General features: G+C 36.9%; 1 protein-coding gene across 3 annotated transcripts in view; it reads left to right on the top strand.

Moving 5' to 3' along the window:
• The window catches only part of NFATC3 (nuclear factor of activated T cells 3), a 76,622-nt gene extending 63,783 nt beyond the window's left edge, over positions 1-12,839 (top strand). For all 3 annotated transcript variants that reach the window (XM_075161070.1, XM_075161069.1, XM_075161071.1), the window contains one exon: positions 9,395-12,839. In XM_075161070.1, coding sequence (XP_075017171.1) covers positions 9,395-9,519 — 125 coding nt within the window. In that variant the 3' untranslated portion in view covers positions 9,520-12,839. The remainder of the gene's footprint in view (positions 1-9,394) is intronic.
• Positions 12,840-13,212: the final 373 nt, after the last annotated feature.

The following is a 13,212-nucleotide window of genomic DNA, read 5'->3' as shown; positions in this document are numbered from 1 at the left end:
TAACACATTATAGATTTTTTAAAGGGGAATACCTGTAAGTGTACAGTAGGTTTGGGATTGTTAACAGTAAAGTAACCAAGCTCTGTGTGTAGCCTTAATAAAACTCTCACACAATTAGTATGTAGGCTCATCTTAAGTTTGCCCATGAAACTAAAATAAATCACGATGTTGGTCTTTTACCATCTTTCAAAAAACTGACTTAGTTCTGCTTTCCTTACATATCAAAATGTTATTCGTAAGGTAAGTAGCTACTATTCAGAATGGCAAAACTAGGGAAAGGACTCTGTACACAAAGTTGACATTTCTGTATCTTGAAACAGCAAATCAATTAGTAAAATACCAGATATGGCTTAATTATTTCTGTGTTCTAGACTATATCCTGTGCAACTCAGAATCTGGTAGGTACAGAATAATTGCTGAAGAGCAGGAGTTCTTGAAAAATGAAAACTCAATTTAATAATAAAATAACCCCCAAATACCAGTATCATCAACTAAAGAGTGACACACAGGTTGGCAAACCCCAAACTTAGAATTAAGAAATGTATGCCAACAGGTCCCTTTTAAAAAGCGCACACAAACAGAAAACCAAACCCAGAGAGAAATATGCTTACACACAGATGCTAGCATCTGAGAAATACAACTGAGAAACATGGCATTTTTTAAAATTAAAATAATGGGTATTTTAGGTATTCGCTGTAAGAAGAATAGCGTGGTACTAATGCAAGAGGTGTTTTCACAGGAAAGTTAGTAAAATGGTTCTGCACCTTGAAGAATGCTTAGTGTCAAATCAGACAAGCTAACTATCAGTTAGTAGTACAGAATGCTTACAGATTTAACTTTCAGGCTTAAGTTAGGAAGAGTATAGCTTCTAAATTATACTGCTGAACAGGAGAGCAACCGTAACTATAGCGTGCTGCAGGAGATCGGACAATCTGCAAAGGCAGGAAATACACTAATGGAATACTTGAGTCATCCTTTATAGCATGGGTAAGTGTGATGACTGCTTCATGGAGCACTAAGTCATGAGAAGAACCCACAAGGGGAAACATCTCTCTATTTGGTCCAAAGGAGCGTACAGGAACTGCTTCAAAAAATATAAAAATTTTAAAAATCTTCCTTTGTTTTGTAGCAGTTTCAGCGTTACAGGCTGTGACAAACTTCAGAAGCGGAACTATGGGAAAACAATAAAACTTAAGGAAAAATAGGTGGTCAAAAGGGTAAAACGGTTGCAAGCAGTCTGCGAACTATTTATGAAGGTTCTAATTAAGTGTACAACTGCTCTGCAGTGAGAGGACTACAAGCTGCTTCCAAATGCAGAAAACAGAAAAGAGCATGAAAATTACTAGGTTAAATGTGAAACCTGGCCAACAGATGACAAATCAGGAATTCAGTTAAAATTAGATAAATGAATTTAGAAAATTTTTTGTATTGATGCTCACAGTTGAGGAACTAGAGATTCTCATGCCAAAGTCCTTTGAAAAAGGGACATGTCACAGGACCTGTCTCAAATTGAAGTGTCAGTAAAAAGTTTTCAGAAGAGATAAACAGACAGATGACATGCCAGACAACAGCTCTGAAAGAGTAAGCAACAGTTGAACTATTAACTGTAATGTATAACCTTTTGCTTAAATCTGATTTGGAGCCAGGGGACTGGAAGTTGGTAAATGTGACACTGCTGCTGCTCAGCTGTTCAGAGTAGTGAAAAACAAAAACCGTCTAGACTCCTCTACAGGAAGACCTTGTGAATAAAGAAAAGGAGTGGAAATTAGGGTAAGGGAAGGAAAAAAAACCCGCCCTAATTCCATACATACAGTGACAAGCTCTCTGAACTATGCTCATTTAAAGCTGTCGAATTTAAATGGACAATTCTGTGAAAATTTGCTCAGTAGCGTAAAAAGTAGTCTTGAAAGGGTGAATAAATGCTAGGAATATTTAGGAAACAAGCAGAGAATGAACAAATGCTACTATATAGATCTGTTATGTGCCCACATCCTGTCCCTGATGTCACAAAAGAATTAGATGCATACATGTTGTTTTGTGGGGTGTTTTGGTTAAGGACAGCTAGCATGACCAAAGGTTTGGAATAGAAGTTATGTTGAATCAGCTAGGACTCTCCAGCCAGAAAAATGAATGAGGAGAATATGCTAAGGATAATAAAATGAATGGGTGGCATGGAAAAAGTAACGGAAAATACTTCTTGGGAGACAAAATAATAAAAGTGTTCACCAAGTAATCACGCAGCAAGTTCAACACATATAAAAAGCATCATTACAGCTATACGTAGTTAAGCTTTGGAACTTACTGTCTCAGAATGTTGCGGATGACAGAATTTTGCACAGACCTTAAAGACCCGGGGAAAAAAGTCCAAATCATAGAATCATAGAATAGAATCATAGAATCGTACAGGTTGGAAAAGACCTCTAAGATCATCGTGTCCAACCGTCAACCCAACGCACCATGTCCACTAAACCATGTCCCTAAGGGCCTTATCTACACGTCTTTTAAATACTTCCAGGGATGGTGACTCCACCACTTCCCTGGGCAGCCTGTTCCAAGGCCTGACCGCTCTTTCAGTGAAGAAATTTCTCCTAATGTCCAGTCTAAACCTCCCTTGGCGCAACTTGAGGCCATTTCCTCTTGTCCTATCACTTGTTACTTGGCAGAAGAGACCGACCCCCACCTCACTACAACCTCCTTTCAGGCAGTTGTAGAGTTGGGACCATTTAGCACAAAAGATACTGTCTCTGGCTTGGGAAGTCCCTAGGACAAAGACATTTTGGAGGCTGGTAGAACATCCTGGGGAAGCATCACGATGTGTTTTCCCTAGGTCTCTACTATTGCCTATTACATACCTAATGGTTTGTAATCTGAACTGGTTTGCTTGTAGTTCTCCATGGAGGTTTTCAGGCAGTATTTTTGACCTACAAAACCCCAAAATTCTTGATAACTGCCTGTTAGAGAGATTCTCTTGCCCTGTAGAAAGTATAGCTGCTGATTATAGATCATCAGCTTCCAGAAAGGGAAAAGAGGTCACTTGCACTATTCCCAGAAAGGCCTTTAGGTTCAGGAATTGTTTATATTTTCCTTTGTGCTCCAGTACAAAATATTTGTCTCTTAGCATTCACAGAGATAGGAGGAATTAAGTACAGAGCAGTTTAGAAGCATGCTAGTCTTTGGTTGGCATTTGATTTAAAAAGATACTGCCTTTACTTCTGATGTTAGAACTTCAAACACCTATCTTGGAGATCATGCTACATCTGAATGTGTTTTCATTCTAATATAAAATATTCAGTAAGGTGGTACAGATATACAAGTTGACTGACAAATTATGAATTGGTCTCACATTAAGAGAATAAATTACGGTGACATTGTAGAATTGATTAAGCAAACCAGTGTGAAAAAAGCATAGATATTACAAACATATCAAAGCACCAGTTCCTCTTTTAAGAACTTGTTACTCTAAATTTGTAAATTTTTTTAAATTTATCCAAAACACTCAGCAACTTACTATTAAAAACACCAGCTTTCATGATGTTGTCATGCTTCGTTAACACAAGAGCTTTGTTCTGTTCAAATCAGCTAACAGGGATAACTTTTTGTAGGTGAGAATTTCTCCGGCAAGGTTGGTCAGTACTGCTCGCAGGACGCCTCTCTGTTGGAACCGCTGATAAGGTTACTACCCCTAGCTGTATGTGTCACTCACTGTACAAATGGCTGAGCTGTTCAGCCTAATTTTAGTTTATCTATCTTAAAACTCTGGATTACGAATTGCAACAGTTTAAGAGATCTTTGTGAACAGTCTGGCTGTTCACGCAGCAAACAGCTGGAGCAATAACTTTATCAGCTGTCCTAGTGCAAGGCTTCAGTGACCAAGAGGCAAAGCCCTCGGCCTAAAAGATAAGGGCAGGGGGAGGGGGGAGGAGGCCTCCAAGGAGCTGTGGCCCAGTTTTCTGTCAATCTCAGTGGCTCGCTGTCTTTTATGTGTGCAGTCAGTAGGGACTTAAAAAAGCAAACAGAACACTATGTGAAATCAAAACAGTGGGAACAACCCCGTAAAACAGAATATGTGGTTGCTCTTGTTTTACAAGCTTGACAGTAGATCCAGAAGTCAGAGCTAGTTATCTTCTACTCTGTTCCGCTGGTATTGATGCTAGTATGCTGCGTCATTTTTTTGAAAAGTTATAGGGGCTTGAGCCTCCAGATGACTTTCAGTGCTTTTTCAATGCAGCATGTTCATGCTTTTTCAATGCAGCACAGAGGAGGAAGAAAAAAACCAACAAAAACCCACAAAAATCTTTGCAATAGAATACTACAGTATCACCAGTATTGACAGGTTGAATCTAATCTGTCTGTAGCAGAAGGTTTTCTCTCCACCATGTTAAATTCTGCTCTGCACAATCTATTTTTAACTGTTAGTATAAATTTACCAGCCAGCTTACACTATGTATAAATACTAGGGAAGAAAAAGATGAAACTATTGCAAATAAAGTAACAGCTGAAATTCTGAAATCTGGGATAACTGCCAAAGAGGTCAATTAAATAGACATAGGAAAGTTGTTAAAATCATTTCCATTTCACAGCCTAATTTTAAAAAAAAAAAAAAAAAGCTGTATTGTATTTTGATCCATGCCATATCTGACAAGCAAGTTTTCAAAATGCAGTTATCACTTTTGTAGTGGAGGAATCTGCCACATTTCTATACAGTGTGTCCCACCCCTCTCTCTTTTGATCTGATCCAGTCGTTATTTCGTTATTTCAAGAGTAGCAACCTGGATTGTTAGCACATAAAACATTTGATAACACTTTTGATGTTATCCACTCAGTTGACTCAGCAGATCATCCAAAACAATTTTAGGTGATCAGTAGGTACTAAATGAGTACTAAATATTAGCTAGATCTCTGTAATTGTTTAGTATGTAAAATATTTCTGGTTCCTCGTCTCTTGACAGTAGAGGTCCAGGGTATGGGATTAGCAGTCAGAACACCTGGCACCAAACAGGCAGTGATTTAATATGGGGGGGCGGGGAAGAAGGCAATAGGCTGAGTCAAGGTCCTACTAACGTAACTGTTCACTGCCATCTTAAGCCTCAAGAGATTGGCTCACTTAAAGAGGCAACAGAAGTATAAACTACACAACACAAATGAACCTGGCAGACGTACCATAGAGAACCTTAACAACATACTCGAGATCTGTATTACTGAATCCTGAACAAGCTATGCAGCCTTCCCCTAGAAACTTTTGCTGAAGAAGGAAAGGAAATTGTATGAAAAAATAAGTGCACGTATTAAAAAAAAGGATGCATCTTGGTTTCCCAATATCTAGTTGCTAACTGGGTGGCTTTTAAGTTTAAGCAAAAGGGCATATGAAATCTTCCTAGCTATATTTCTAGGACAGCGTAACTGATGCACCCCATAGTTGAAAGTAGGAAAGGTGGGATAAAGTGTTCTTCTGAAAGTACAGAAGAGAAGTTTTCTTTTGTTTGTAAAGCATCATCAGTATAGGCTGAGCTCTGGCCTGTCTCAGGACTGTTGAAATTGACTTCCTCTCCCACTTTGTCACCTAAGAACTTGGGTTTTGCTAGACAACATCGTAGAAAACCTGTGTTTATGCTCATGAATTAAGTTTTCAGTTTTAATCACAGACCACTAAATGTTCTGTGATTGATCCTGTGGGGAGGAAGGTAATGTGTCATGCATTCAAATACTAACCTTTGGATTTCTATTTTAGTCTTTAAACGAGTATGATTTTCTCCATCACAAATTAATACAAAAAGGAAAATGCCATATGATTTCACCTTCAGTCTTGTACATTTCCATGCAGGATTTTAACTCTTCTTACCAACTACATGATTTACATTTTAAACTTCTTTAATTTATACCACTCCACCTTCACATAAAGCCAAATGCTTCCCAATTTAGATATATGCAGGCATCTCACTATGTGCTGCCTTAAAGTTAAGTTGTACACCTCTTCAGTGAGCTGTTCCAAAGGACTTCCAGGCTGCCTAATTTTGGTAAATACTCATGATGGCTTCTTTACAATATTTTTTTCAGTCTTTAATTGACCAGCCTTCTGTAGAAGAGCTGCTTTCCTGGTTTAAATGCCCATTTCTCCATCTGCTAGCCTGCATGCTAGATGGGTACTCCCACTGTCCCCATTCATCCCTTCCACCGCTCACCTGCTGGGCACAGCCAGTCAGGCTGCCGGCCCATGCCTCTCTTAGCCCGGTACCGCCCTGCCCCGTTGTCTCAAACCTGGCAGCCAGACTGCTGCACCGCGAAAGGTTAGAGCGCTTTGATGTCAGCTGCTGGCTTCTGCAGGCTGTGCTTTCTTTGAAGCATTTTTACCATCATCTGTACATAATCTAAATCAATGTATAGTCTTCCGGAGTCTGCAGGCTTCCCCCATCCATTTGTTGCTTACAGATCTCCTGACAGCTGAAATGGGCACTCTTGGAAAGTATCAAATAGGAAGATGTGTTAGTCAGGAGGCTATGGCCTGTGAAAAAGTGAAAAAGCACCTTTGCCAGACACAGCTGAAAAAGGATTCTGGCCTTTTATTTCGGCCTGCATGGTGCTCTGATGAAACACCAATTTAGATACTTCTTATTTAAGCAAAACAAACCAAAAAAAACCCCACCACACTCACTTGAATACTGATTGGGTTTAAAAATTAGCAATCCTAACAAAACCACTGTGGCAAGTAAAACAACTCCTGTAGAATTTTATGTTGGGAAGAAGACAAGGCACTGCATTTCCCTTAGAATTGGTGGATGTTTCTAATGTAAATCCGTATAAACTAGAAAAATCTGTATAGGCCACGTGCTAAAAATGTTGCCAAAAAAGGTTCTCCAACAGCAAAACGAAAGATATGACAGAGCTATCGCACTGAGCTATAGAACAGGTTCTTGTAAACAAATCGATGATTATTTAAAAAAAAAACCACACACACAACACAAACTAACCTGTAACTTTAATGTAATACTGTATGTAATGAATTATGCAGAACTTTGGCAAATAAAACATCATATGACCAGCTATTGTATTCACAGTGTAATGTGATTTAAGGAAAACTTAATGCCACATGGCTACATGCTGTTCAGTTTAACACCTTTGCCTGTGGGAACTACAAAACGTTGCAACAGTATAGACCAGTTTGTTCTGATGTTGCCAGTACAGATATATATCATCTATCAAAACTTAAAGGAAGTAACCATCTAATAATTTCAAAATATACAAGGTATTTAGTTAGTTGCTTTTTATTGTACCGCTCATCAAAGTTTTAGTAGTACTGAACAGCTGCAATATTTGATTTGCACGAAGCAACTGTTCAGTAGCATACAGTAGATAATAGCTGTTAGAGGTCCCATAGTTAAAGCAAGCTAATGACAGAAACTGGTGGAACATAGTTCTTGTAAGTGAACATCTAAATTTTGTTAAAAAAAACAAAGAAAAAAAGTCTTGTTTTTTAACAGCTGTTTACTTATGCATTGTGTTGGCATAATAAAAATACTTGAAAAAATACCCTACCTGCAATCACGCAATTTAAAGTGTCATAGTGCCAGTTAAGTTCATTGAATGAAAGATTTTTTTGAAGCCCAATAAATTGCAAGTCTTGTAATGCTCGAGGGAATTGGTTATTACATAGCTCATCTGAACTGTTTTAACCTTTGGGCTGCCATAATGTGTATTTTTAACAAGCTGTCCTTGCATTCATGCAAGAGAAATACCATTGCCATTGATTGACTTTTAGATAACAAATTCCTCCTCCGTGGTTACATACGGGTATATGACATAAGGTGGTTTTAAAGCTTTCCTAAATAAACTAAAAGAATGTGGACAAAACTTGTTTTCAGAGTTGGATTTTATATGCATTAGACATACTTCAGAGCATTCACAATATTACTACATTTTCTTTCAGACCCACTTTTGCTACTGCTGCAGCAAAAGGCAATGTTCAGGCTATTGAACACTCTATAAAAATAAAGAGCAATTTACACCACCTGTAGATTGATTTTGTTATGCTTCTACCAGACAGAAGTGGTTAGTAGGAAGCTAAGTCTTGCTATGGAAAATTAAGGAAGCATTAAGAAGGGTGATGAAGTATCTCAATATTGTTCTGTAAAGTTACCCAATGGAGAACAAAAGAGCAAAAGCCTAGCTTCCAAATCTGTTGATTTGGAAGATTTTCAATAGAAGCAGCTTACTAGCAAAACAAAAAGTTCTTGTTTTTACTAGGCATGGTCCTTACTTGACAAAAGGATCCCATTAAATGCCTGTTTATAGAAAGTCCAAACAAACTCATGTCAGAGGCTTTTCTTTTATTACTATAATTCAGCATATTCAAAGTCTTGCTGAATAAGACATACTGTATACCTACTGCCACTCAATCATGGGAAACAACATGATTGACTGCGTCTTCTAACTATTAAATAATAATTTATATTTTGGTTATCATCTAATATTTATCTAAAATTTGTCGTTACTATTTAATGTGATATTTTTCATCTCCACTTAAAATATTATTCAGTTTTCTTAGTTAAATTTACTATTACCCATTTTGTAAAATGGACATTTATATCACTGCATTTATATACACTTATCCATTAAAATAATCTTTTTTGTCATCTTACAAACTCATTTGTACTGCAATCAATTATCTAGGCTTTATAGTAAAGTAACGCTCCAAAATTGTCGTTTGTTGATATCTTAAGTGCTACTTCATCATATTCACAGTGGTGTCCCTCACTTGTAAATAGTACTAGTTGACTAATCTTTGCTGAATTTGACGCACACAGACGCACACAAATTGATGTGACCTGCATATTAGTCAATCTTAATTCTTCACTATAGAAAAGTTGACGGATAACTAAGGAAGATTTTGTTACTGCAGTTTCAGAAATGCAAGTATTCAGAAAACTGGCCGATTAAATAGGTATATAGTATTAAAAATAATATTCTATTAACCCAAATCCAAGTCCTGAGGAAGTTCTGTAAATAGCTTGAAAAAGCCAAGAGTTATTTGAGTTATTTGCTGTACCTGTAACACTCTTGAACAGGAGTTCTTTGGCGAAATCTGTACTAAACTGACCTATGCTGTGCCTTTCAGTTACCTGGTTGTCATGAATATGTATGTCCTTATTTCCTTCAAGTATTTTAGGAATTCTCCAACATGGATTATGGTAAGTACAAAGCGTAATATTAAGAGAAACTAGGACTTTCCCCCCAACCCCCTTGCTCAGCTGTTACTGAAGTTAGGCTCCTCATTCATCCTCTGTTACTTAACTGCATCAAGGCTTAGCACTGGAATATTTCTTTCTAAAAGGGATACACTGATGAGTTCTGCCTTTTGGAAAGCATAAAAACAGTCACTTTTTAATTTTTTTTTTTGTAGTGAATGAGATCATAGGAAGAGATATGTCACAGATCTCAGTGTCACATGGAACAACAGTGGCCAGCCAGTCTGCGCGTACGTGTCCTGGATCTCTGGAGACGAGAATATCTGATGGAATCCAGTAACGGATAAGCTTGCAACTAAACATCCATGAAAACTTAACAGTTTCTCTGACTATTTCTTCGTCCTCTTCCTCTTTAGACTTACTGTGCTTCCAACTCTGTGGCCTTTATGAACTGGAACAGTGGATCCTTGCAAAGCCCTTTTAGTGGGTTACATTTTTGACGTAGAGACAGAGCATTTTAATTATAGTTCCTCAGATGCTGTAAAGAGACTTCTTAAAATGGACACACAGAACCTACACCAGATATTTTAACTGTTTTAAAGTTACAAACAAGCTTTGCTTTTTGCATTTAAATAGAATACTTTTATATTGTAAGTGCTTCAAATGTGTGGAGATGTTAGTTTGCTCTTATAATATTCACAGTACTGAATGTGGAAAAAGATTTAATACACATCTTCAGTGTGCTGCTTTCCCTTAGAGATAGTATAGTTTGTAACTGATGATTTGTAACACCTTTTGGTCATTTTGGAAAGCCTTTAAAGCTTCTATTGTTTAATTTTTTTTTTTTTAATACAATCTTCCAGTGGCAAATCATACCTGTCATCTGAAGCCAGTGCCATGGAAGCCATTGTGTATACAAATACTGTAGTTTTTTCTTTCTTAGATTCATAGGAAGCAAAGCCAAATGTAGATCTGCACTTGTTTATAAACTGAAAATGTTACTTGATAGGCTGCAAAAAGACCATTCCATCATGAAAGTGTTGGGATAGAAATGACATTCCAAAATTTAACTTTTATAACTTTGTGGATAATCTTCCTGTTCTTTATTAGCACAGGCTCCTTCTTGAAATAGCTTTTTCTTAGAAAGTTACATTTGTAATCAAATTTGAGCAGTAGGATTTTAGATTAAAGAACAGCAACATCAAAGCCATGTTAGATACAGGAGAAATTTTAATATTTGCTAAGGATCTAAGTGTTTCTGTTATCCCTACAGAATACGGAAATCATCAATTCAGTGGCATTCAAGTTTTCCATGCAATAAATCATTTGATCACATCTGTATCTTTTATATGCTGTATGCCTGACCATGCCACTTGGAAGTCCAATCAAGAGATGACAATTACAGTTCCTTAAATTTAAGCTGTTTATAAATGTCAGTTTGCTAAAAAGGAATTTACTGTGCATTAGTGATTAGGTAGTATACTTTGCCCATGTTTAATTGTAAACGTGTGAAGCAGAAACTACCAAAGAAATACACAAGATTCATAGACGCAGTAGACTTTGTGCTGTGCTCAAAGGATGCATTTCCCTTACCCGCATAATCTGATACATTTGAAACCATCTGTTTACACAGTTATTAAAAATCTCAGGCATCTATGATTAGAAACCTAGGAGAGGATCTGAAACTGCCCGCCTAGGCCACAAACATTTCCCTCCCCCAGAAGACACTGTCGTTTACAAAGCTTTCTGATATGGAAAATACAGGGTACAACAATCACAGCAAAGTAAGATCAGAAATACACTGAACCTGAAAACATTTAAGATGTTAGTTTTAGTTCCTCATTTGGGTGAGCCATGATGCTCTGACAAAAATTAAGAGCAAATACATCTAAAAATTTTGAAATACAGAAAGTGTATTATTTGCATTGAAACTTGTTCAGGCAATTGTGGACATTTTTACTGGTTTAACACATGTGGAGCACATGCCTCTTTCTGTAGAAAATTAAGTAAAATGGTCTTAAAGTGGATACCATTACTGAATTACCTCTAAGAGTAAACACAGATTCTACTGATGTTGCATTTTGGCAGTCATGGGGAAAACTTTCCATTGAGCCTTTTGCAGGCAAAATTACACCTAAATTTAAGTTGGCACCCAAGCAATACCATTAAAGTAGCTATACTCGCATTTTTGTAATAGCTGAATCATGAACTTTTAACAGGACCATACATTAAGCAGGTGAAATTACAATTCTTTATCATGTACTTCTTTTAAGAGTGCAGCCTAAGCTACTATCTTGATGTTTCATAGTTATTTCAAACAACTTAATGCAAGGCCATTATGTGCATGCTGGGAATCTTAAGCATCTTTTTTTTGTGAATGTATTGTTCAATGGTGCAAATCTTAAAATTTGCAGAAAAAAAATTGGCAGGGCTGTAATCTGAAAAGTGTGATGTTGTAATTGTCCCTCAGCGATGGTGCTTTACTCTGTCCTCTACTCATTTACGTTAAAGATCCTAGAAAAGGATTCACATGCTCAGAAATACATCTACTTACATTTTTAAATATTTAAAAAAAACCCAAAACAACCCACAACACTGTAAACTATGTAATTGTCTTCAGAGCGTGTGCTGGTGGCAAGGCATGTTCCAGTTTTCATTCATGTATTGGGTCTTTTGCATTAACCATTGTTTGTAGGAGAATTCTAACTTAAAAGCTTTTTATACTGTATGGGATTTATGCTCCTTTATCCTGCTGGTACAGACTCTCCTTGCAAGTTCTCCAAGTAGCTGGAATTCACACTGTACCTAAAATATAGGAGCCCAAACAATCCGGAGTTGCTATGCACTAAATTTTCTGATGCCTTTAAATACCTTGATGCCTGTAGACATAGAGACGCTTTCCTATTTAAAAATGAAATAAAAAAAATATAGCTTTGGATACTAAAGCAGTTTTGTATTCGCCTTGTAAAAGCTTCAATACAAGGGTCTTAATTTTATTTTAGCTTGTGTGATAACGTAGGTAAAGACTGTTAATCTTGTATAATTTTAGTGATATAAAAAGCACACAATCTCTATTGGACTATGCAAATTTAATTAAACAACAGAACGCAGCAACTGTTGATCTTTTGTTGGCATCCACTTCCTTGCCCTTAAGTCCTTTCTTCTCCCTGAGTTTCCCAAACTTTTAATCATTTAGATTACCCTGAAGGAAAGCCTTAATGATGAGGTAGCTTTTCTATAAGGAGGGTCAAACATCAATGTTAAAAAAATTAAGGGGTAGTATATTAATGTGGGGGGGAGGAGGGGGTGATTGCTGAGATTACCATAAACTAGCAATCTGAATTTCTGTAGTAAAACTTTCATGTTATCAGGGGAACTGCCATCCTTTTTAAACCAAAGAATGAAAATAACATGACAGTTTTGTTCTGATACAAACAAAGCTTTGAAACTCTATTTTTGATACTCATAATGGATGTCATTCCTTGAGGTTCGGAAATCGTTCAAATTGAAGTTTTATATTTTAAAATGTGGGACAATAAAGATTAAGTTCTAGATGTTTACAGAGCCTTGTATTGTAATTTCATGTACATTTTGTATTTTAAACATTTTTGTAAGTTATGATTGCAGTGCTACTTGCAGAAATAAAGGGAAAAACTTGCATTTAGGCTCTTAAATCATAGTGTTCAAATAAATAAAAAGAATGCAAATGAGTTGTCATTTATTTAAAATGCAGACCCAAATGCAGAGTGGGAAGAAACCCCCTATTTGCGATGCAGTGGTAAACAGTTGTGCTCAGTTGTGACGTATTAAATGAGGGACACTTAATATTCCCCCTAGAAGAGTGGTGATTTTGAAGCAATGTGATAAGAGTTTGGGGCTCAACTTAGAGCCAATAACAGTGAGCCTCTGCATATGTAATGAATGATCAGCAGTGCTGACAGAGTATCAGTTTACACGGTAACGAGTGATTTCCTATTTGCAAGTATCATTGCTTCAATTGGGTGATCACAAGATCATTTTGAGAAATTATTCC

This window comes from Calonectris borealis, chromosome 12 (genome assembly GCF_964195595.1).
Source record: "Calonectris borealis chromosome 12, bCalBor7.hap1.2, whole genome shotgun sequence".
Taxonomy (NCBI): domain Eukaryota; kingdom Metazoa; phylum Chordata; class Aves; order Procellariiformes; family Procellariidae; genus Calonectris; species Calonectris borealis.
Note: the sequence above shows the minus strand (reverse complement) of the source record. Positions and strands in the feature narration are given on the sequence as shown.